The following is a 26,407-nucleotide window of genomic DNA, read 5'->3' on the forward strand; positions in this document are numbered from 1 at the left end:
TGTCTATTAATAACAGCACAGAGGATGCAATGTTTCAAGCCTTGTTTCTACCCCAATCCCCTGAACAGACTCAGTTTGCGTGGCTATGGTTTCAGATACCTCTTGCTTTGTGCTCATCCACAAGGAGGAGTGTATTATCCAGTAAGGGTATAACTATCCGTACTAGCTTGAGGTACAAGGAATCATTGGATTCATGAGATTTCACTCACTTGGACTCTTATTTCTCTCTCCTGCCCACTGAGCATCACTTCCATCTCAGCGGTCATTTCAGTGGGTCAGCAGCAGGAGTGCTGCGATGCCCTACCACATGCATGGCCCTGCTGCAGTGGTATTCCAAAGCCTCCCACTGGAATCCCATCAACATGCTATTATGACTGGCCAGCAGGGGGCACTAGGAGTGGTAAAAGCTCTCTCCAACTGCTCATTTAGGACTTGTCTACATACAAAATTGTACCATATTAGCCATACTCATAACTACAATGGTACAAACCATGATTTATTTGGAGATTGGTCCTGCTTTGAGCAGGGGGTTGGACTAGATGACCTCCTGAGGTCCCTTCCAACCCTGATAGTCTATGAAACACTCTCACTTTGCTACAGTTCTACTGATATAATGGTGTGTATGCTGTTATAGCTTATTCCTGTAAGGCATGGGTGGGCAAACTTTTTAGCCCAAGGGCCACATCGGCATTGCGAAACTGCACGGAGGGCTGGGTAGGGAAGGCTGTGCCTCCCCATACAGCCTGGCCCCTGACTCCCTATCTGCCCCCTCCCACTTCCCGCCCCCTTACTGCTCCCCTCAAAACCGCCGACCCATCCAACTCCCCCCTGCTACTTGTCCCCTGACCGCCCCCTCCTGGGACCCCCCCCACCCCCTGTCCTGACTGCCCCGACCCCTATCTACACCCCTGCCCCCAGACAGGCCCCCCGGGACTCCCATGCCTATCCAGCCACCCCTGTTCCCATCCCTGGACCGCCCCCCCCGAACCTCCGCCCCATCCAATCTCCCCCTGCTCCCTGTCTGCCCCGACCCCATCCACTGGAACTCCCACGCCTATCCAACCGCCCGCTGCTCCCTGTCCCCCGACTGCCCTCGGGACTCCCTGCCCTTTATCCAAACCCCCTGCTCCCCGCCCCCTTACCATGCTGCTCAGAGCAACAGGAGCTCGCAGCCCCGCCGGAGCCAGCCACACTGGCCATGCTGCCTGGCAGGAGCGGCGGGCCAGCATGCTGGCAGTGCGGCGCGCTGAGGCTGCAGGGGAGGGAGGATAGCGGGGGAGGGGCTGGGGGCTAGCCTCCCCATCCAGGAGCTCAGGGGCTGGGCAGGACAGTCCTGCGGGCCAAATGTGGCCCGCTGGCCATAGTTTGCCCATCTCTGCTGTGGGGGAAGGGGTATAAGCTATATTGCTATGTTCGTGCCTTATAGTGATATAGAAAAAATGGTTACTCACCTTTCGTAACTGTTGTTCTTCGAGATGTGTTGTTCATGTCCATTCCAATCAGGTGTGTGCGTGCGCACATGCATGTTGGTCGGAAGATCTTTCCCTTAGCAGCATCTGTCGGGTCGGCCTGGTCACCCCTTGGAGTCGTGCCCTCATGGAGCCTAATATATAGCCTTGCCAAACCGCCACCCCTTCAGTTCCTTCTTGCCAGCTACTCTGACAGAGGGGTAAGAGAGTGGGTGGACATGGACATGAACAACACATCTCGAAGAACAACAGTTACGAAAGGTTAGTAACAATTTTTTCTTCGAGTGCTTGTTCATGTCGATTCTAATCGGGTGACTCCCAAGCAATTTTAGGAGGTGGGTTCGGAGCTGTCCACTGATTGGAGTACTACTCTACCAAAGGCCAAATCATCTCTGGCTTGCCTAGTAATTGCATAGTGCACAGCAAAAGTGTGTATGGATGACTACATTGCTGCCCTGAAGATTTCCTGGGCGGGGACTTGAGCCAGGAAAGCTGTTGATGAAGCTTGCGCCCTTGTAGAGTGTGGCATTATCGGGGTCGCTGGAAGCCCAGCTAGACTGTAGCACTCAGTAATGCAGGCCACAATCCAGGATGAAATGCGCTGGGTCGAAATACGCTGACCCTTCATCCTGTCCTCTACAGTTACAAAGAGCTGTACCAACTTCCTGAACGGTTTCATCCTCTCGATGCAAAAGGCCAGCGCTCTGCAGACGTCGAGAGTGTGGACCCTCTGCTCCCTGCTATTCACATGAGGTTTAAGGTAGAAAACTGGGAGGAAAATGTCCTGGTTGATGTGGAACTGCAACACAGTCTTCAGGAGGAAGGCCGGATGGGGTCTGAGCTGAACCTTGTCCTTAAAAAAAAATACGGTGTAGGGCAGCTCCAACGTTAGAGCCCTGAGCTCAGACACCCTCCGGGCTGAAGTCATCGCCACCAGGAACGCGACCTTGTAAGAAAGGTAGGGCACGGAGCATGTTGCTAGAGGCTCAAAGGGATGCCCCATGAGCCTAGTGAGGGCCAAGTTAAGGTCCCAAGCAGGAACTGGTTGGCGGACGTGCAGGTACAACCTGTTGAGGCCCTTTAGGAAGCAGCTGACCAGAGGGTTATCAAAAACCGAACTGCCCTGTACCCCCGGATGGAAAGCCAAGATGACAGCCAGGTGCACTCTTATAGAGGACAAGGAGAGACCTTCCTGCTTCAAGCAGAGAAGATAATCCAAAATCTGGGGCACTGAGGCTAGCGCTGGGGGCAAGTCGTGCTGAGCTGACCAGATTGAAAATCTTTTCCACCTGGCCAGGCACATGGCCCGAGTGGAGGGTTTCCTACTGCTAAGAAGAACCTGTCTGACTTGTTCTGAACAGGAGAGCTCGAACAGATTCAGCCATGGAACCTCCATGCTGTGAGATGAAGCGACTGCAGGTTCAGGTGCTGGAGACCCCCATGAACCTGAGTGAGAAGGTCCAGGAAGAGTGGCAAGGTAATCGGGGCTCCCACTGACATGTCTAAGAGAGACATGTACCAATGCTGGCGGGGCTAGGCGGGTGCTATGAGAATGACCCGAGCCCGGTCTCTGCGGATCTCGAGCAGGACCTTGTGGATGAGCGGTATGGGCGGGAAGGCATATAGAAGAGGTCCCCCACAATGGAGGAGGAACGCATCCGCTGTGGAGCCCGAACTGTGATTCTGGAAGGAGCAGAACTGCTGACACTTCCTGCTGCGTCACATGACGAAGAGGTCAATCAGGGGACAGCCCCACATCTTGAAGACCGAACATGCGACGTCTGGGCAAAGAGACCACTCATGGCTGTGAAAGGACCTGCTGAGGCGGTCCTCCAGCTCGTTCTGGACCCTGGGAAGGTACAATGCCTGAAGATCGACTGAGTATTCTGTACAAAAGTCCCATAGCCTGAGGGCTTCCTGGCACAGGGGAGAGGAGCGTGCACCCCTCTGTTTGTTGATATAGAACATTGCGGTCGTATTGTCCATCATGACAGATACACATCGACCTGCTAGATAAGGGCAGAATGGCTGACACACTAGGCGTACTGCCCTGAGCTCCCTGACATTGATATGAAGATGGAGATCTGTCTGTGACCAGAGGTCCGGAGTCCTGTGGTCCCACAGATGGGCTCCCCATCCCAAATCTGATGCATCTGTCACCAGCACTAGGGATGGCTGTGGGCGGTGAAGGGAACTCCTGAGCACACCTGCTGCACATCCGTCCACCACAGGAACAAGTCGAGGACAGGGCAAGGCAGGGTCACAATCCTGTCCAAGCTGTCCCTGGCAGGTCTGTACACGGACACAAGCCACAACTGAAGCGGCTGAAGCCTGAGTCTGGCGCGTTGTACCACATATGTACAGGCTGCCATGTGCCCGAGAAGTTCCAGGAAATTTCTCGCGGTGGTGGTAGGGAACTGCATGAGTCCCTGGATCATGGTGTTGAGGGCCTGGAATCTCTCCTGTGGGAGGAATGTTCTCGCCTGAGTCGAGTCCAGTACCGCCCCTATGAACTGTGTCCTCTGGACTGGGGACAGAGTCGATTTGGCTTCGTTCAGTAGCAGGCCCAGATTCTCGAAGGTGGCTCTGAAAAATGCCATGTGAGCTTTCACCTGAGCCCTGGAGCAGCCTTTCCAAGGTACAGAAACACCTGTACCTGCTGTCTCCGCAGAAAGGCAGCGACGACTGCCATGCACTTGGTGAATACTTGAGGTGCTGCTGACAGGCCAACAGGAGGACAGTAAATTGGTAATGGGAACCATTTACCACAAACCAGAGGAACTTTCTGCGGTTGTGTGAGATTGCTACGTGAAAATATGCATTCTTCAAGTCGAGGGCAGCATACCAGTCTGCTGGATTCAGTGAAGGGATAATGGAGGCCAGGGAAACCATGCGGAACCTGAGTTTCCTCATGAACTTGCTGAGGTCGCACAGGTCCAGGATAGGCCTAAGGCCACCTTTGGCCTTCAGTATTAGAAAATAGAGGAAATAGAAGCCCTCACCCCTGTGGCTCCAGTGGAACCTCCTCCACTAGGAGCGACTGCACCTCCTGAATGAGAAGTTGCTCACGAGAAGGGTCCCTGAAGAGGGACAAGGAAGGGCGGTGGAAGGGCAGGAGGGCACAGAATTGGATGGAGTATCCCTTCTCTACCATGCGAAGCACCCAGCGGTCTGAGGTTATACGGGACCATGCACAGTAGAAAGGGGACAGTCGGGAGGAAAAGGTAAGGCAGGCTACCTCCAGTCTCTGATTTGGTGCGCCGTCCTCGACTGCACCTTCAAAAGGCCGGTTTAGGGCCAGAGGGCGGTTTGGGCTGGCCTTGATTAGCAGAGAGGAGTTGCCGCCTCCTCCTGTTCCTCCTCTGAGAACTGTCCTGGCAGTTCTGCTGCTGGAACCTTTGAGGAGGATGCGGGCGGAAATGTCTCCACCATGTGGTGAGGGTATGCAAGCCAAGATCGGAGAGTGGCTCAGGAGTCTTTTAGGCTGTAGAGCCGTTTGTCCGTCTTCTCTGAAAATGGAGTCCCTCCCTCAAACGGGAGGTCCTGAATGGTTTGCTGGACCTCGTAGGGCAACCCCGAGACTTGCAGCCAGGCCCCCCGTCACATAGCCACCCCTGTCGCCATGACTCTTGTGGCAGCGTCTAAAGCTGCCTGCAAGGCAGCCCGGGAGACTAATTTCCCTTCTTCCACCAAGGCGGTGAACTCTGACCAAGAATCCGAAGGGACGAGCTCTGTGAACTTCGCCATTGCTGCACAGGTGTTAAAAGAGTACCTGCTCACAATGTCCTGTTGGTTAGCAATACGGAGCTGCAAACCACCAGTGGAGCAGATCTTCCTACCCACAAGGTCTAGGCATTTATAGAGTCCCTGTTCTTTGGGGAAGGACCTTGGAAACCCTGTCTCTCCCGCTGGTTAGCCACATCGACCACCAGCGAGTCCAGAGGCAGGTGGGAGTAGAAATGCTCAAAGCCTCTGGAGGGCACAAAATACTGCCGCTCATTACGTTTGGTAGCGGGTGGCAGGGATGGTGTCTGCCACAGGGTCTTGGTGGTATCCACAACCATCTTTACAAGGGGCAATGCTACCCGTGAAGGTCCCGAGGGTGCGAGGATGTCCACCCATGGGATCTGCCTCCTCTACCACCTCCTGGGCAGCCCTGCGGAGCAACTGCTGTAGGACTCTGTTGTTCTCTAACGCAGGAGTTATGGCCATCCCTGCCAACACTTCGTCCAGCGACAAGGAGGAGGAAATGTGCGCTGGTAGTGGAAGCTCCCTACCATCTGCCCCGGAGGGGTCACGTGACTCCCAGGGCAGCACTGGAGGAAGCGGTACTGATGACAGTGCCAGGGCCATAGGCATCGTAACCGGTGTTGGCATCAGTCTCACCAGGGGGAGCTGTGTTGGCACCTCACAGGAGCTGCCGGGGTCGGTACCAGGGCTGTAGGTGCCTGCATTAAGGTCGATATCGCAATGGTGCAGACATGGGAGACGGGTGCATAGACGCCGTGAAGGCTGGTGCCAAAGTCAGAGCTGAGCACGGTGCCAGAGTCAACGACGGGACTGGAGGAAAAGGCGTCAGGACTGTAGGCGCCAAGGGCAGATGCACAGTGGAAGGCACTACAAAAGTGGTGGAGGCCATTGAAGTTGTTGCTGAGCGTGGGCCCTGGGTTCCTCCCTGGCCCTGGTAATAAGCCCAGGGGGTCCAGAAGGGCCTCTGAGGCAGGTTCTGCCACTGCAGAGGCCATGCCTGATGCTCCCTTCTGTCTCTACCTGACCTCGCTCTATGACTTTTGCTCCTACCCGAGCAATAGGAGTTGGACTCCGACTCCGAGGTCTCAGACACTGAAGACCACGGAGGAGCCGATCCTCGATACCTTGAATGTCGAGAGCTCGGGAAGCTGGTAGGCTCTCTGTTGGAGAGGGTAGGTGCCCATGGACAAGTGAAGGGGAGCGCCATGACATCATAGCCAGCTTCCCTTTAGAGTGCACAGGAAGACGTGGCTCTGTCAGCGCTGAAGGTTCCTCCCTGGCAGGTGAGAACGGTGCCGTCAGGTGGAGGAGGTCTCAAGCAGCCTGGTATGCTTCCTGTGTGGACGGGAGCTGCAGCTGCTGCGTAGGCGACGGTGATCAAGATGGGGCCAGACTCGACTGCTGAACCTAGGCAGGAGTTGACACGGCCCAGAAGGAGATGCCAAGGAGTGGCCCGCCTGGGGTCGCACATCTCGTGGCTTAGCTGGAGGAGAACGATCATCCGGCTTTTTCTTCTTTTGAGGCACCGGCGAGCGGGAGCGGTGCCTACTGTCAGACAGGCCCCCTGAGGAGCCATAGCAGTGCCAAGCGTCCCTGAAGGAATCCTTCCTTGGCGCCGAACTTGCCAACGGCGCCAGGGCGCTCTACATCAAAGACGACGCTGTAGGGGTTCGCAAAAAAGAAAAGGAGTACTTGTGGCACCTTAGAGACTAACAAATTTATTTGAGCATAAGCTTCCGTGAGCTACAGCTCACTTCATCGGTTGCATTCAGTGGAAAATACAGTGAGGAGATGCATCCGATGAAGTGAGCTGTAGCTCACGGAAGCTTATGCTCAAATAAATTTGTTAGTCTCTAAGGTGCCACCAGTACTCCTTTTCTTTTTTGCGAATACAGACTAACATGGCTGCTACTCTGAAAGCTGTAGGGGTTGGGTCTCTCGAGCCCAGGTCAGAGTGGGGGCATAGGGCTGCCTCCATGAGGATCACCTTGAGCCGCTGTTCCCTTTCTTTAAGCATTCTCGGGCGGAACTCACGGCAGATCTTACAATTATCTTCCTGATGGGTCTCCCCCAGGCATTGTAGACACGACAAGTGCGGGTTGCTTTTTGGCATGCGCTTGGTGCAGGCCACACAGTTCTTGAAACCTGGGGACCGTGGCATGCCACAGCACCGGGGCTGGAGTGAGGGGGGAACCCCCAACAAACACTACACTATACTAAACTATTAACTTGAACACTACTAACAACTAACTATATACAACGGAATAGAGAAGAAACTTGCTAAGCAAGAGCCAAGGGAAGTTCCAACCACCTTCACTGGCGGTAAGAAGGAACTGAAGGGGTGGTGGGTCGGCAGGGGTACACATTAGGTGCCATGAGGACACGACTCCAAGGGTCGCCCAAGCCGATCCGACGGATGCTGCTAAGGGAAAAATCTTCTGGCCAACATGCATGTGCGTACACACACACCTGAATGGAAGCGACATGAACAAGCACTCAAAGAAGAATCATAGAATATGATCACTTATAGTGATATAACTGCATCCACACTAGGGGCTGTACTGATTTAATGATTTTGGTAGAAAAATCTCCTAGCTGAGGTAGTTGTATTGCACACAAAAAACTGTGTAGACCTGTTCTTTGCTGTAAGCATTATCTCCACTGTGCTGGCAGCCTAGAAAGAGGGAGGCTGCCTTGCAAAATTGACTTCTAGTCCAAAGGGCTGATCCAAACCACCACTGTTCATGTTTCCGCCCTCCCCACAATACAGTATTTATAAGTCAGGTCACTCTTCCATAGTCTCTTCCATTTCAGTATCCAGCATGACTAGAGCCCTACCAAATTCACAGTCCATTTTGGTCAAATTCACGATCATAGCATTTTAAAAATAATAAATTTAATGATTTCAGCTATTTAAATCTGAAATTTCATTGTGTTGGAATTATAGGGTCCTGACCCAAAAAAGAGTTGTCGGGGTGTCTCAAAGTTATTATAGGGGGAGTTGCGGTACTTCTACCCTTACTTCTGCACTGCTGCTGACGGTCATGCTGCCTTCAGAGCTGGGCAGCTAGAGAGCAGCAGCTGCTGGCCAGGAGCCCAGCTCTGAAGGCAGCACCACCACCAGCAGTGGCACAGAAGTAAGGATGGTATGCTATTGCCACCCTTACTTCTGTGCTGCTGCCTGCAGAACTGAGTCTTCAGTCAGCAGCCACCACTCTCTAGCCACCCAGCTCGGAAGGCAGCTGCACAGAAGTATACAAGAACGGCCATACTGGGTCAGACCAAAAGTCCATCAAGCCCAGTATCCTGTGCTCGGACAGTGGCCAATGGCAGGTGCCCCAAAGGGAATGAACAGACAGGTTATCAAAGTGATCCATGCCCTGTCACCCAATCCCAGCTTCTGACAAACAGAGGCTCGAGACACCATTCCTGCCCATCCTGGCTAATAGCCATCGATGGACCTATCCTCCATGAATCTATCTAGCTCCCTTTTGAACCCCGTTATATTATTGGCCTTCACAACACCCTCTGGCAAGGAGTTTCCAGAGGTTGACAGTGCGTTGCATGAAAAAATACTTTCTTGTGTTTGTTTTAAACCTGCTACCTATTAATTTCATTTGGTGGCACCGTGTTCTTGTATTATGAGAAGGAGTAAATAACACTTCCTTGTTTACTTTCTCTATACCACTCATGATTTTATAGACCTCTATCATAGCCCCGCTTAGACCTCTTTTCCAAGCTGAAAAGTCCCAGACTTATTAATCTCTCCTCATATGGAAGCCATTCTATATGCTAATCATTTTTGTTGCCCTTTTCTGAAGCTTTTCCAATGCCAATATGTCTTTTTTGAGATGGGGAGACCACATCTGCACACAGTATTCAAGGTGTGACCGTACCATGGATTTATATAGAGGCAACATGATATTTTCCTGTCTTATTATCTATCCCTTTCTTGATGATTCCCAACATTTTGTTCGCTTTTTTGACTGCCACTGCACACTGAGTGAATGATTTCAGAGAACTATCCACGATTCCAAGATCTCTTTCTTGAGTGGTAACAGCTAATTTAGACCCCATCATTTTATATGTATAGTTAGGATTATGTTTTCCAATGTGCATTACTTTGCATTTATCAACACTGAATTTCATCTGCCATTTTGTTGCCCCGTCACCCAGTTTTGAGAGATCTTTTGTAGCTCTTCGCAGTCTGCTCTGGTTTTAACTATCTTGAGAAGTTTTGTATCATCTGCACATTTTGCCACCTCACTATATACCCCTTTTTCCAGATTGTTTATGAATATGTTAAATAGGACAGGGCCCAGTACAGATCCCTGGGGGACACCACTATTTACCTCTCTCCATTCTGAAAACTGACCATTTATTCCTACCCTTTGTTTCCTATCTTTTAACCAGTTACGAATCCATGAGAGAACCTTCCCTCTTATCCCATGACTGCTTATTTTGCTTAAGAGACTTTTGTGAGGGACCTTGTCAAAGGCTTTCTGAAAATCTAAATACAATATATCCACTGGATCTCCTTTGTCCGCATGCTTATTGACCCCCTCAAAGAATTCTAGTAGATTGGTGAGGCATGATTTCCCTTTTCAAAAAACATGTTGACTATTTCCCAACAAATTATGTCCCTCTATGTGTCTGACGATTTTGTTCTTTATGATAGTTTCAACCAATTTGCCCGGTACTGAAGTGAGGCTTACTGGCCTGTAGTTGCCAGGATCATCTCTGGAGCCCTTTTGAAAAATTGGTGTCACATTAGCTATCCTCCAGTCATTTGGTACAGAAGCTGATTTAAATGATAGGTTACAGATGACAGTTAGTAGTCCTGTAATTTCACATTTGAATTCCTTCAGAACTCTTGAGTGATACCATATGGTCCTGGTGACTTATTACTGTTTAGTTTATCAATTTGTTCCAAAACCTCCTCTAATGACACCTCATTTTGGGACAGTTCCTCAGATCTGCCACTCAGAAAGAATGGCTCAGGTGTGGGAATCTCCCTCACATCCTCAACAGTGAAGACCGATGCAAAGAATTCACTTAGTTTCTCTGCAATGGCCTTATCGTCTTTGAGAGCTCCTTTAGCATCTCGATCGTCCAGTGGCCCCACTGGTTGTTTAGCAGGCTTTCTGCTTCTGATGTATTTAAAAAAATTACTATTACTTTTGGAGTCTTTGGCTAGCTGTTCTTCAAATTCTTTTTTGGTCTTTCTAATTATACTTTTACACTTCATTTGCCAGAGTTTATGCTTTTTTCCTATTTTCCTCATTAGGATTTATCTTCCACTTTTTAAAGGATGCCTTTTTGCCTCTCACTGCTTCTTTTACTTTGTTGTTCAATCACTGTGTCTCTTTTTTGGTTTTCTTACTATGTTTTTTAAATTGTGGTATACATTTAAGTTGAGCTTCTATTATGGTGTCTTTAAAAAGTTTCCACTCAGCTTGCAGGGATTTTACTTGTGGTACTGTACCTTTTAATTTCTGTTTCACTAACCTCATTTTTGTGTAGTTCCCTTTTCTGAAATTAAATGCTAAAGTGTTGTGCCGCTGTGGTGTTTTCCCCACCACTGGGATGTTAAATTTAATTAGATTATGGTTGCTATTACTAAGCGGTCCAGCTATATTCCCCTCTTGGACCTGATCCTGTGCTCCACTTAGGACTAAACCAAGAATTGCCTCTCCTCACTATGGGTTCCAGGACTAGCTGCTCCAAGAAGCAGTCATTTAAGGTGTCAAGAAACTTTATCTCAGCATTCCTTCCTGAGGTGATATATACCCAGTCAATATGGGGATAGTTGAAATCCCCCATTATTAGTATTGATACCATACCATGCCATCCTTACGTCTGTGCTGCTGCTGGCAGGGCACTGCTTTCAGAGCTGGGAACCCGGCCAACAGCCACCATTTTCTGACCACCCAGCTCTGAGGGCAACACAGATGTCAGGGTGGCAATACTGTGAACCCCTGCCTAAAATAACCTTGTGACCCCGCTGCAACTCCCTTTTGGGTCAGGACCTCCAATTTGAGAAACGCTGGTGTCCCCCATGAAATCTGTATAGTATAGGGTAAAAGCACACAAAAAGACGAGATTTAATGGGGGGAGGGGGGGATCAAATTTCATGGTCCGTGATGCATTTTTTATGGCTGTGAATTTGGCAGAACTCTGACCATGACCTACCAGAGGCACTTTCTTAGCAGAACTTGTCCATAGCCTGCTAGGGATCTTGGAGACCCTATTCATTCTCTAACTGCTCACGGAGGGGCTAGAGAATTTACACCAGTCAATAGCCCATCTTAACAGACACTCACCTTGCTCTGCCTCGATGTTCTGCATACCAGGCTGTTATTCTTTCCTCCCACATTTCTGGAGTCATCTGGTACAGGTTAATTACCTGAGAGAGACAGGCAGAGAAATCCTCAACTCACATTGTCCTACCTGTGGCTTTGATTCGTCACCTGGGATTTTACTTTTTACAACTACACAAAAATGAGGAGGTTAGTGAAACAGAAATTAAAAAGGTACAGTACCAAAAGTAAAATCCCTGAATGAGCCAGAAACAGAGAGCCTCAAGCTCAAAATGCCCTTCTTGTGCCCTCATGTACACCATCCCAACCTTAATATCTGAGCTCCAGTTCAGATGCCTTTCCAACTCCCTTGTGACTAAGCTAAGCTCAACCCTGCGCTCTAACTAACCAGCTCTTAGTTAGCCTTCCTGAGCACATCACACTCCAACCACCCCCCAAGCCAACATCAGGACACCGGCAGAACGCAGCTGCTATTCTGGCAAAAGCCAGTGGGCAGTAAACATTCACTTTATTTATTAAAATATTCTAGATACAGATTAAGGTTTCCTCATTCAGTATGGCCAGGTTTATAATACAAAGTTCTGTTGGCATAGCTACGTCCCTCTGCCAGCCACAGAGAGTACATCTACACTGCAGCTAGGAGGGAGCCTCCCTGCCTGGGGACACAGACTTGTGCTAGCGGGGCTCATGCTAGCATGCTAAAAAGAGCGGCATGGATGCTGTGGCTTGGGCTGGAGCTCAAGCCTCAATCATCATGTGGGCTTGAGAGCCCAAGCCACAATCTCCACACTGCTACTTTTAGTGCCCCAACTCAAGCCCCACTAGCAAGAGTCTGGCCACACAGGCTGGGAGGCTCGCTCCCCGCTGCAACGTAGGCATACCCAGAGCTTTCTCAGCAAATCCCACAGCGTAGATGCAGCTATGCCGACAGAAGACTGCTTCTCCTGGCATAGCTACTGTCATTCGGTGAGGGGATGGAGTTTCTATACCTTCTGCCGGTATAAGTTGTGTCTACACTAGGCTGCTGTGCTGGTACAGCTTTACCCAGGACACTATTTATGGCCAAGGGGCATGGCACATTGTATAACTTGCCTCAATAAGGGAACTTTGATCAAGAGAAAATAATTTACCGTTGTGGTTTTTGTAGGTAGTCCTACAGGGCTATTCTACAGAAGATTCCAGTAAGTCCTAGAGACCCAGCCACGAATTTAGGCTTCTGCCTGGTTGAACTCCTTACCCGTTTTGGAAGCAACTCCTCTTGTGCTAAGAAGCCACGCTGATGAACAGTGGGATCGTAATCACCATACTGAAAAGAAACGCAAACACTGCATGTTTAAGATGGCGACAACGCACAAAGACTCCCTCTGAAGAGGAGATAGAAACCGTCTACACTCTTGAACTTTAATTCAGCATCACACATCCTTAAAATAACCCCAGTGCGAGAGTAGAGTACACGTTGGCCAGTGTGTCAGCCACATAGATTTTCTTTGTGATGTTAGTGTTGTTGTACGGTGCAGGCCTGGAGACCAACTACCTTCTTTTATCTCCAGAGCAGCTGGATAGTAGTACAGCAAATACCCCTCTACAGCTCCCACCAGTGGGCCTCAGCCCTGCCCTCAAGGGTTCCCTTATAGCAGCAAGAGGGGAGTTTGCTCTTCATAGTCATTCAGACTTTGACCTCTTAGCTGATGCTGTCCACAAGGAGTCCAGCTGCATCAGTGGTTTTTGTGGCATGGTCCAAGACCAACAAGTCATTTGATGCAGCTGGCACCCCTTTCAGTCATGTCTCAATATCCTATTTAATAAGTTTAACATTAAGAACTTTTTTGAGAGAGAGATTTTAATGGACAGTTGGGGACACTTCTCAGACAGGAGTTTGTCCCACTGCCAGAAGTTCTCTTATTCAAATTAGGTCACAAAATACTATTCTTATTTGAAAAGTGTGTCCAATAATTATTCACGCTAGTTTAGATTATAAATCATTTCAAGCTTCATATAAAATGAAATTGGCAAAACAACCACTTCAGATATAAAGAGCATCTGTTAAAGATTCAAATGCGGAATGCCTCTGCAGCGTGTGTGAAATTCAACGTTCCTCCTGCACAGTATGCAGATCATGTAATGGCCAAGCCATAGTGCCTGAAATGAGTCAGTTGACGGAAAAGGAGATGATTTACAAGTGATATGTACAGGAAATACTTAGATTTTAATTCATCTCTCAATCAGAGAGTCACAATATGGCATCATCCAATTAAAGACAGGACACCATTTCCCTTAGTCAGTCATTTCATGATGAAAATGCCCTTCATCTCTCTTTCTTGAGGGGAACATTGCTTGGAAAGAACACACAGTAGCAATTGTTACAAGACAGACAAATAATAAAACACAGCAACAATAGGAAGTCAAGAGACATTCCAAATCAGCCTCCATTTAATGCCTGAGCTGCAATGACATACTAACTAACAAAACACCAAAGCTCAGAATCAACAATCTATACACATAACCCCTCAGCAGCAAAATGGTCAACATCTCATACAAGTGGAAATTAAAGATAGAATTATTGATTTAGAGTCAAGACAGAGGAAAAGGTTGCAAAGATGCAACAATCAACTGACTCAGACGTAAATTAATACAACAGAGATACCATTGACCTGATCCTGAGAGGTGCTGAGCACCTGGCAACTCCCCACTGGCTTCAATCATAGTTACAGTGCTCAGTGCTTCTCAAAAACAGGCTGCATATATGGATCTACTGAACACATGTCAAACTGAGAAATAATAATAAAAATGCAGGAGTTGGGAGGGAAAACAACTCCTATAAACTTGGACAGGCAGAAAATAAATTATTTCTGGTAGAAAAAAAAAGATGTATAGTATTAATATGTTTCAGAGTAGCAGCTGTGTTAGTCTGTATTCGCAAAAAGAAAAGGAGTACTTGTGGCACCTTAGAGACTAACAAATTTATTTGAGCATAAGCTTTCGTGAGCTACAGCTCACTTCATCGGAGTGATCACTTAAGATGAGCTATTACCAGCGGGGGGGCGGAGGAGGGACCTTTTGTGGTGATAATCAAGGTGGGCCATTTCCAGCAGTTGACAAGAATGTCCGAGCAACAGTCCTTGCTTACAGACAGCCCCCCAACCTGAAGCAAATACTCACCAGCAACCACACACCACACAACAGAACCACTAACCCAGGAACCTATCCTTGCAACAAAGCCCGTTGCCAACTCTGTCCACATATCTATTCAGGGGACACCATTATAGGACCTAATCACATCAGCCACACTACCAGAGGCTCGTTCACCTGCGCATCTACCAATGTGATATATGCCATCATCTGCCAGCAATGCCCCTCTGCCATATACATTGGTCAAACTGGACAGTCTCTACGTAAAAGAATAAATGGACACAAATCAGACGTCAAGAATTATAACCTTCAAAAAGTTGGAGAACACTTCAATCTCTCTGGTCACTCGATTACAGACCTGAGAGTTGCTATCCTTCAACAAAAAAACTTCAAAAACAGACTCCAGTGAGCGACTGCTGAATTGGAATTAATTTGCAAACTGGATACAATTAACTTAGGCTTGAACAGAGACTGGGAGTGGATGGGTCATTACACAAAGTAAAAAACTATTTCCCCATGTTATTTCCTCCCCCCCCCCACTGTTCCTAAAACGTTCTTGTCAACTGCTGGAAATGGCCCACCTTGATTATCACCACAAAAGGTTTCTTCCCTGCCCCCCTTCCTGCTGGTAATAGCTCATCTTAAGTGATCACTCTCCTTACAATGTGTATGATAAAACCCATTGTTTCATGTTCTCTGTGTGTGTGTATATAAATCTCCCCACTGTATTTTCCACTGAATGCACCCGATGAAATGAGCTGTAGCTCACGAAAGCTTATGCTCAAATAAATTTGTTAGTCTTTAAGGTGCCACAAGTACTCCATTTCTTTTTAGTATTAATATGATTATTTTAGATTGTGATCTATCATGGGGACCCAAGACTATGTGTGGATTATGTGATTTTAGTACAGTCAAGGATGTCACCACATCCCAAAGAAATGTGTGTGCAGGGAGCAACTCTGGATGAGAACATTCATTATTCAAAAATGAAAATCAACAAATGGCCGAAATATTGCAGGATATATTGGTTCGAGTGATTTGGCAAATATATTTAAAAAAACCTTTCAATTCAATTATAACTCAAAAACTGTCATGGAAATTTAGTTCTTGTTAATTGAACTACATGATTAATATTTGTGTTCATACTTTGAGATTATCTTTATATCACTCGGACATCTGGTTTATATTGTACTGTACAAATCTGTGTACATTAATATTTTCAATATACATGCAATGCATTATTTATTTAGGAAAAAAATTAAAACAAATGGGGAAAAAATAAACTTTTGCAGGTGCTGGAATCCTACAACATCAGAGAGGCTGAACGGGCTTAGAGTCAGAATGACTCATTGAAAAAAAAATAGGAAAATCTCTCTGTGATTTTATTGTTTTCAGCAGGGACGTATTTTTCAATAGATTCTGTCCTAACACTTGGTATAGTCTTCAGTTTTAAATAGCATCATTTGAAAATGGTGGAGGTGATTTGAAAGCAACACTGGAGGGAAAAATTCACTAATTCCCAGAATGAACAGAGCAATATTACAAATAAAGACTTTTTTTATTTTCCTAATGGCTACATTGTTATTATAAAGGTAAAACAGCAACACAAACATGCACTTGTCAGTCAGCGAAATCAAACGTAAATTCATCTGTTTGCATTACTGTTAAGCACCTGCCTACAACAGCCAGCTGATCATTAGGGAAATAAATACCTCTTTTAGTGGCTTCATCCCTACCTCTAGAGGCCACTGTTCCACAGTTTATCAGGTGAGAGACCAGCAGTTAGAATTTTCTCTCTTCCTAGCTCTGACCAGCACCAGCCCAACTGAAGGAAGTAAGCCAGGAATCCCAGCTTCTGCTCAGCCAGTAGAGAGGGCAGTGGTGAGGTCACTAAAAGAAGCAGTTATGGAAGCACTGGGATTAAGATAAGAACACAACAGCATAAGAATGGCTATACTTGGTCAGACTAAAGGTCTATCCAGCCCAGTATCCTGTCTACCGACAATGGTCAATGCCAGGTGCCCCAGAGGGAGTGAACTTAACAGATAATGGTCTAGTGATCTCTCTCCTATCATCCATCTCCACCCTCTGATGAACAGAGGCTAGGGACACCATTCCTTACCCATCCTGGCTAACAGCCATTAATGGACTTAACCTCCATGAATTTATCCAGTTCTCTTTTAAACCCAGTTATAGTCCTAGCCTTCACAACCTCCTCAGGCAAGGAGTTCCACAGGTTGACAGTGCGCTGGGTGAAGAACTTCCTTTTATTTGTTTTAAATCTGCTACCCATTAATTTCATTTGGTGGCCCCTAGTTCTTATAGTATTGCAACAAGTAAATAACTTTTCCTTATTCACTTTCTCCACACCACTCATGATTTTATAGACCTCTATCATATCCCCCCTTAATCTCGTCTTTTCCAAGCTGAAAAGTCCTAGCCTCTTTAATCTCTCCTCATATGGGACCCACTGTGTGGACGTCTTCAGAGAACTATCCATGATGACTCCAAGATCTTTCTCCTGATTAGTTGTAGCTAAATTAGCCCCCATCATATTGTATGTATAGCTGGGGTTATTTTTTCCAATGTGCATTACTTTACATTTATCCACATTAAATTTCATTTGCCATTTTGTTGCCCAATCACTTAGTTTTGTGAGATCTTTTTGAAGTTCTTCACAGTCTGCTTTGGTCTTAACTATCTTAAGCAATTTAGTATCATCTGCAAACTTTGCCACCTCACTGTTTACCCCTTTCTCCAGATCATTTATGAATAAGTTGAATAGGATTGGTCCTACGACTGACCCTTGGGGAAAACCACTAGTTACCCCTCTCCATTCTGAAAATTGACCATTTATTCCTACCCTTTGTTCCCTGTCTTTTAACCAGTTCTCAATCCAAGAAAGGATCTTCCCTCTTATCCCATGATAACTTAATTTATGTAAGAGCCTTTGGTGAGGGACCTTGTCAAAGGCTTTCTGGAAATCTAAGTACACTATGTCCACTGGATCCCCCTTGTCCACATGTTTGTTGACCCCCTCAAAGAACTCTAAGAGATTAGTAAGATATGATCTCCCTTTACAGAAACCATGTTGGCTTTTGCGCAACAATTTATGTTCTTCTATGTGTCTGACAATTTTATTCTTTACTATTATTTCAACTAATTTGCCCGGTACTGACATTAGACTTACCAGTCTGTAATTGCCAGGATCACATCTCGAGCCCTTCTTAAATAATGGCATTACATTAGCTATTTTCCAGTCTTTGGGTAGAGTAGCTCATTTAAAGGACAGGTTACAAACCATAGTTAATAGTTCCGCAATTTCATATTTGAGTTCTTTCAGAACTGTTGGGTGAATGCCATCTGGTCCCAGTGATTTGTTACTGTTAAGTTTCTCAATTAATTCCAAAACCACCTCTAGTGATAGTTCAATCTGTGACAATTCCTCAGATTTGTCACCTACAAAAGACGCCTTAGGTTTAGGAATCTCCCTAACATCCTCAGCTATGAAGACTGAAGCAAAGAATTCATTTAGTTTCTCTGTAATGACTTTATAGTCTTTAAGTGCTCCTTTTGTATCTCGATCGTCCAGATCCTGAAAATCAAGGGGGATTTTTTCCTGCCCTCTGGTGATTCTCTAGGATATCACAGCAGAGGTAGGAAACCCTGTTTAAAACCATGCTGCACCTTACAAACAACTAAACATCAAGCACAATTCAGTAATGTGTTAATAAGCATGTGGCCGATAGAGGAACTGCAAAAGTGGCTGGAGCAGGAGAGAGGGTACAGTGAAAAGACCATGTATGTCTTGCCTAACTTCAGTCTGGCATTGAGCATGTGAACTGTAGGGGGTAGAAATGGCTACTGCAGAGAGCAGGAGTGGGGTATGATGACTTATCTCCTGTAGCAACACCAGCTGGTGTCGGTACAGCAGTTTATAAGCTCTGCCCTCGTTGCAGAGTCCTAACAGGGGATGCAGGGTCTATCCTAAGGACCAAAGGGTCACTAGCACTGTAGCAGTTGCTGGGAAACTAACAGCACAGAGTGTTTACTCGACAGTTCTACTATTTTTGTGAATGAAAGTCACTGTGGGCTTGTCTAGACATACATACATGCTGCACTGCTGCAGTGCATCTGGTGAAGACACTCTATTACAGTGGGAGAGAGCTCTCCCAATAGCATAATAAAACCACCTCTGCAAGCGGTGGTAGCTACGTCAATAGGAGAAGCTCTCCTGCCAACATAGCACTGTCCACAGGAGCGCTTATGTCCGTGTAACTTATGTCACTAAGGAAGGTAGTTTATTTACCCCCCAAATGACAAATTATGCCGACATAAGCTGTAGTGTAGACACAACCTGTATGTATATTCTGTATGAAACAGGAAATGACAGAAATCAAAACAAATGTTTGCTCATGCTCTTGAATATATTCGGGGTACTGAATGAATATTCAGTACAATGCTTCTTAGCAAATAAATATTTTAAAAGATCCATTTCCCTGGCTGATAACTGCTCTAAACAAAATTATAATGCTTTGTTAAAAACAGAGACAAGAAGTTTTAGTTATAAAACAAATAAAATCCAAAAGCCCTATACCTTTTTTTCCCCCCCAATAAGTCCCAATTTTTATCAATATATACTTATGTCAAATGCCATCCAACTATGCAGAGGTAACAACACTAATGACATAGGCAGTCTGAACAAAGGGGTAGGATGACACGACAGGCTAAGGGCCAGGCAGGTAGGTAAAGACAAGGGGGTAAGTGTTGGCTCTACAAAGACAGTGAGACAAATTCTCCCTTCTGCAACTGCAGTTCATAAAGAAGAGGAGCCATCGAGAGAAGCAAGATGTCTCTATGCCCAGTGTATCACTAAGCACTTCTCCACAGCCACTCTCATACATAGGTGGAGGGGGAAGGCCAGTGGTGTAGCCAGTGGATCCATGAAGTACACCACTCCTCTGGCCAAAAGCTCTGATTAGTAGGCATGTAGAAAGCTGTAACTGTGACTACAGCCTGCAGGTTTCAATAGTGTCACTGTGGCTGCTCTGAGTTCTGACTCAGTGATCCCTTCTCCTCCCTGCTAGTCACTTTCATATCAGTCCCCAGCACAATTCAGGTTTAGTAGACAAGACAAGAATTTGGCTCAAAGAGAGGAAACCCAATGTCTGCTGAGCCTGTGATCTGGCTAGGCCAGCTGTAACAAGAGAACCCATGATCTGATGCCTAAGAGAAAGGAAGAGGGGAAAGAAAAAACACCTCACTAAAGTTATTTCCCTCACCCCAACAAATCTGCACTACTAACAACATAAGATGGACTGGAGCAAGGCTTGGGGCCAGCAATGGAGGGTTTATTTAATTCCATGGTGACAGTCCAGTTGGAGGGTCTTTGGCAGAAAGAGGAGTTGAAAGGTGCAAGAGTAGGGGGTAGAAATGGCTACTGCAGAGAGCAGGAGTGGGGTATGATGACTTATCTCCTGTAGCAACACCAGCTGGCGTGGGTACAGCAGTTTATAAGCTCTGCCCTCCCGTTGCAAAGTCCTAATAGGGGATGCAGGGTCTATCCTAAGGACCAAAGGGTCACTAGCACAGATTAGGCTATGAAGCTGGCATTCCTGCCATTCACTCAAGTCTGCACAAATCTAGAGCCGCTCCAGTTCCTCAGCAGATGATGGTCTATCGCTGAGCATCTGACGCCTCAAAAGGCATGAGGAAATAAAACCAAACCACTCAGACACCAATGGGCTCATGGGAGATTCCCATCATTCCTCTGTGCCTACCTTGGCTTGGACGGCATAGGAGGCGAGCAGCACAGATGCCTCAGGAGGACAGTAGATCTTCTCATCTAAAATCTGCTTCTTTACCTGAGTAAAGCAGCAAAGGAGAGAGAACACTGCTTTAGTGGAGCTATGCAGGCGCAACCATCACAGCAGATGGCTGCAGTTTGTTTTAACTAGGGCTGCCAACCAGCCAGTTAAAGATTTTCCTCATACAGGGCACAATTCTGCCTGATGCAAACTCTGGCACTCTTCAGGGAACAGGCTCAGGTTTCCACAAGCCACCATTTTCAGATGGATTCATGCAGTGGCGAATTAGTCACTGGACCCACAGGGCCTGGGGCCCCTTGCTTCTGCTGCCCAGCAGATGAAGCCACTGCGCCCCCCGACCAGGTCCCTGGCAGAAGCCACAGGATGGGGGAAGCCCCTCCCCTGCCCAAGCACACACCCCTACCTTGTCCCCAGCAGAAGCCATGGGACAAGGGAAGCCTCCTCAGCAGCCCGTCCTCGGCAGAAGCCATGGAATTGGGACCTCCCAACTCAGTCCACAGTGACCCCCCCAACCTCATCCCCTGCAGAAGCCCCTGGGACGGGGAAGGCCCCCCAGCAACACCTGACCCCATCCCTGGCAGAGGAAGCCCCCAGTGCTCCGATCCCATCCCAGCAGAAGCTGAGGGCACCAAGGGAAGCCCCCCCCGATCCCACTCTCCAGCAGAAGCACTGAGTGGGCAGGGCAGGAGAAACTCCAGCACCCCAACCCTGGTCCCCTGAAGAAGTGCAGGGAGTGGCGGGGGAAGCTGTGGCGCAGGAACAGAGCTTCTCCTGTCTTGGAGTCACCAGGGGGTGGGGGAGACCAGAAATGGATTGTGGAGCTGGCGGTATGGGGGGGACCCTGGATGGAACAGGGGCGGGGTCCCAGGGAAGGGGCAGAAAGGGATGGGGCTGTGGGCGGGGCTGCAAGTGGAAGGTGTGAGGAGAGGCCCCCCCACTTGCTCTGAGCCAGCGCCCTGGGAAACCTTAATCCACCTTTGGATTCATGAGAAGAACTTTAGTTCCACATGAAAAACTACTGAGTGAAAATTAAACCCATCCCTTTGTTAAAGATAACATTTTATGTCTAACAAACACACAAATTCAAAATGACGACTTGTACAGCATCTGCAGCTCCTTCCCCTTGAGCACATGAAGGATTTTGTATTATTACATACGGGACTAATTGTGATTGCTTTTGTGCCCAGTCAGTGATGACCTACGAACTAGTCTTTTACAAGGCCTATAGCTTGCTCATGAACTAGACTCCTATGATCCTCTATGGTCATGCTAAGAAGGGAAAATACAAGCTTGCTAAACTTAAGATATAGTGACCTTTTAATACAGTGTCCTGCTCTTGTGACTGAGCAAGTAATGTCTTAAACCACAACAGACAGGAATATATAAAATAGCAAAGTAATGAGTAACCAAATGTCTGTCTGATCACATGCTTGAAAATTTATGAAATGTACCAGACAAATATGTATTTTTATCCATGATATGAAAAGAGGAACTAATGGGATTGTAAACAACCTTACTATAAATATGGGCAAGGGATAAGCAATTATAAGGACCAAGACAAGACTGATCAGTTTGTCATCGCTGTAGTGTTGCTTCTCCAGATTCTGGTAACCATGATTGATACCTATTTCCATCATGCACTGTTTTAATATGTCTCATCTTCTAATGCATTCAATCACTGACTTATCCAAGTTTTTTTAAATTCCTTCATAAATTCAATCTGTACTAAATATTGGCTATTGATTAATAAATGGCTACTAGATATTGATTAATTATTGATTACTGGATTATTGGAAACCCTGATCTTCATCCAGGAGGTGCCAACCACCCTCAAATTCCACTGACCATTATCAGAGTTGTGGGTCGCTTTGTGACAGTACTTTTAGTGGCATGCACAGTACTGCACACACTCCCACAAGGGCCAAATTACAGCTACTGAGGACCACTACCTTGCATTTCCTGACTTTCATGCATTTAAAAATTAACTTGTCACGTTTGATTATTTTTGTATTAAAACACTAATTTTCCAAAGTGAAAAAAGTGCATTTTATTTCAATGTGAGCTTTAAATGGATTGTCACACTAACACACAATCACTTTGCACTTACAGTGTGATTTGCATCCAAGTCCTTTCCTTGCCAATCACAGAGGCTATACTTCTGCATTAACATAATCAGGCGATTTATACATGTTCCTATGTCACAAACAGAGTTGGAGCACCACCACCCCACTATGTTATTAAAAACCCCAGTAAAAAGTCACATACTGCGGTTGAGAGATGCAGTTTTCATCCAGGATTAAACCCGTGGCAAATTTGCCATTTTAAAATCATTTTAAAATACTTACGTGAGGTTTCTGAGCAACAAAAAGGACCTGAAAATTAACACTAATACTTTGCTCCCCAGAGTAAAGATACTATAAGGGCAGAGTACTTCATGAACATTAAGCCTCACAACAACCCACTGAGGTAGCTTTTATACCCATTTTACAGAGGGACAGGAAACAGCACAGTGAGGTTTGAAGCCTACATTTGCAAGTGTTCACTGATCTGGATGGCTTCAGTTTGGGGCCTATAAAGGTCTAAATAGCCACGCATCTACTAATTTTGGGTGCTTTAACTTGGGACACTGGAAAATCCAACCTCCTTCAACCTGAGGCACCCAAAAATAAAGTCAGCAGACAGTTGAAAGTTTAAGCCTAAATGACTTGCCCAAGGAAAATCAGCTGGGAATAGAACCCAGGAATCCTACTGTAACCACTAGACATCACTGTAATTTTCCCAGTCCTATAAGTCTCTCACACATACACACAAGTCCCTTTATGGGCTGAGAATAAACCTGGAATGTTGTAGCCCAAAAGGTAGTTATTTCAGAAATCGTCCTTGCCTGAAAAATGGGACTGCTGCTGAAAGTGCCTCATTAACCTGAAGTACAGTGCAACAGCATCAGAGCAGATTGCCCCAAAACAAAGTTGCATGACATTTCCCTTCTCTCTAGAAAAGCTAAAGAGGCTATTACTATAAATTTAGCCTACTGGACAGCACAGTGGAGTGGCACTCAAGAAATCTGGATTCTATTCCCAGCTCTGGCCTGCTAGGTGGCCTTGGGCAACCCACTTTGGCGCTCTGCGCCTCAGTTTCCCTATCTCTAAAAAGACAGTGATAATGAAACTGACTTCCTTTGTCAAGCACTTTGAGATCTGCTGATGAAAAGTGCTGCATAAGAGCTAGATGTCATTATCACAGATTGCAAACTACAGTGGGTCAGTTGAAACATTTAGTTCTCCACCCCACTCCATCTTAGTCATCAGCTTCTGACTCCATTGGGCTTATGGGATTTTCTTCTGCTCCAGTTATTTGGGGCCTACTTTGGTGAAGAAGAGAGCTTTATAGTGTACCCTGAATATGGCAAGGGCTGGACTTGTCCTGCTCTCCTTCAGAAGGATGCGCCTGTGTTTTATACAATAAAAATGCTAGCCATGCATTACAGACAGCTGGCATATCTTGATACAAGACATTCACACTCGTTGCAAAGGTGTGACACCTCCCGCACTTTGCTTAGCTTCTGAAACTGCCCCTCTCTCAGATAGGTTATACACTCCTAGCGAGAGAGTATTAATATTGCTAGTCACCTCATTGCACCTCATTTACAGACTGAGTACGTTGAATGCTGCTAGGTTTACACAAACAATCTTTTCTCTATTTTTACATCACCATGTGCTTATTGAAATTGCTCATTTCAGAGTGGGTTTGAACTTAAAGACGAGAAGCCATGCTGGGATGGCCAAAGCCAGTCAACATTAAGAAACACACCTACAGCCCTACCACCCACCACATTTCCCAGCCCTTGGGAAGGACAACCAGTTGCTGAAGCACATACCTGCAGAAAGAACAAGTGCTGTGTGATCTCCTGAACCAGCTCCTCCTCCGCATTCTCAGGGTAAAATTTGGCAAGGAAGTGAAAAGTGACGGGCTCCTCTGTTGGAACGTCATGATCCAGGACCTGCAAGATTGGACAATCAATCAGTGACTCCAACCTCTCCAACACCATTGCCTCTTACGGTCTAGATACAAAAAGAAAAGGAGTACCGGTGGCACCTTAGAGACTAACACATTTATTAGAGCATAAGCTTTCGTGAGCTACAGCTCACTTCATCGGATGCATTTGGTGGAAAAAAACAGATGCATCCGATGAAGTGAGCTGTAGCTCACGAAAGCTTATGCTCTAATAAATTTGTTAGTCTCTAAGGTGCCACCGGTACTCCTTTTCTTTTTGCAAATACAGACTAACACGGCTGCTACTCTGAAACCAGGTCTAGATACAGGTGCCAAACTTTTACTTCCCCTCAAACTGCAGTACCCCCTCTGCAGGTTTTCCAGTCACCTGGTCAATATGATGCAATCTGGGAAGTTCAGGAACCACTGCCCCACAGGCTTGTAAGAAGTTTGCAATTTCTACATATTTATAAAACAAACTCAAAGCAGAAACAAATCATCCTGCATGCCATGGTGTGCAATGTTTCATGAGGCAGAGGATTCATTTTTCTTCTTCCCTGCTGAGCACATACAGGTCCTACCGACACACACAAATCTTTCTTCAAAATATGCAGTTTCCTGCTACAAAGACAACTGGTGAGCCTGGAAATTGCTTCCATACTTTTTTTAGGGAGAGAGATACAATCCTAACTTCTGTTCGCCGAACTAAATATCCTGTGTTTGGAAACAGAGGCTCAACCAGACCCTTATTTCAATACTGCTCCAGAAAGGTTCATCTCAGACACCAGAAGGAAGAATTCCTTTGTGGGGGAGGGAGGAAGAGTGTACAGGATTATTCCCTATTGTACATTTTCTAGTGGTTTGCCCAGTTTAGTTTTAAATCATACAAGCAAAGGAAATGATGGTTCCATTAGGAGACTATTTAGCAGTTGAGAGGATCACACTGTTGGGAAGTATTCCTTTCCTTAATTTCATCTCCCATATGTGTTCGCTATTGTGTCTCCTTCCTAGGCACTTCCATACCTCAAACACTGGCAGACTGTTAGTAAAGAGATGTCATACTTCAACCTCACTTTTCCAGTATTTGCACAGTATATTTTGGAAAGCTACCATCTCTAAAGGGTCTGCCCTTTATGTACACATGGAGATTCTCCAAATAAGATATTAGACCCCATTTACATTACAATCATCTTGGGAGTATGGTTATAACATGGCAGTCCCTTGAAACAGGTAACGCACCAGTTTTATAATGTAATAATGTATCATCTTGTATGTATAGTCTAAGGCTTTGTGATGGTTCAGGGATAGACTAAAGGTCCGACCTAACACTAACTGTGCTGGAGGACAATCATATTGTATTTGTATCTCTTGACTGATGTATCTATAGATCAGCCAAAGCGTAGTTCTGCTCCCTGTGCACCCCCAGAACTCCCACTGATGCATCTCCATGTTTTATGCATGGACAGCCAGGGAAAGATCTACCCTCCCACTCCACCACACACATCCCCTAAAAGAAAAGTTCTATTCCAACCTTCTTGTCCATTTTGAGCCAGGCCACGGTATCCTTGATTGTGTACTGAAGTCCAAAGAACCAGGTTTCTCTGAGTCCTAGTGTCCTGCATACCAAGTCGAACAAATCCTTCCCTTTCCACTTCACCTGCAGCAAGAGAGCAAACAGCAAATGGCATTTTAAAGATTGAATTATAACCTTTCCCCCCCGCCCCTTATTTTCCATTCAGACACATCAAATTCACTTTCTCCTGCATGTGTGCTTGCCCTCCCCCACTACTCCCACTGTCATGCCTGGTAACTCAGATACAGCACTAGGAATGCCAATGTTATCCTATTGCAATCACACTGTACATTAAATCCTCCCATAGAATGCAGATAGCAGATCGGCAATTTTACCCTGCACTGC

At 46.4% G+C, this 26,407-nt stretch overlaps 1 protein-coding gene across 10 annotated transcripts in view; it reads right to left on the reverse strand.

Annotated features, from left to right (window-relative positions):
• The window catches only part of NF2 (neurofibromin 2), a 149,317-nt gene that overhangs the window by 93,819 nt on the left and 29,091 nt on the right, over window positions 1-26,407 (reverse strand). For all 10 annotated transcript variants that reach the window (XR_006275809.1, XM_038373004.2, XM_038373001.2 and 7 more), the window contains exons 2-6: window positions 26,021-26,146; window positions 24,374-24,496; window positions 20,449-20,532; window positions 12,777-12,845; window positions 11,543-11,625 (exon numbers count right to left, since the gene is read on the reverse strand). Coding sequence is in view for 9 of the 10 variants with exons in the window: in XM_038373004.2 (XP_038228932.1) it covers window positions 11,543-11,625; window positions 12,777-12,845; window positions 20,449-20,532; window positions 24,374-24,496; window positions 26,021-26,146 (485 nt within the window). In the remaining variant the exon portion in view is untranslated. The remainder of the gene's footprint in view (window positions 1-11,542; window positions 11,626-12,776; window positions 12,846-20,448; window positions 20,533-24,373; window positions 24,497-26,020; window positions 26,147-26,407) is intronic.

This window comes from Dermochelys coriacea, chromosome 15, assembly GCF_009764565.3.
Source record: "Dermochelys coriacea isolate rDerCor1 chromosome 15, rDerCor1.pri.v4, whole genome shotgun sequence".
Classification (NCBI taxonomy): Eukaryota; Metazoa; Chordata; order Testudines; family Dermochelyidae; genus Dermochelys; species Dermochelys coriacea.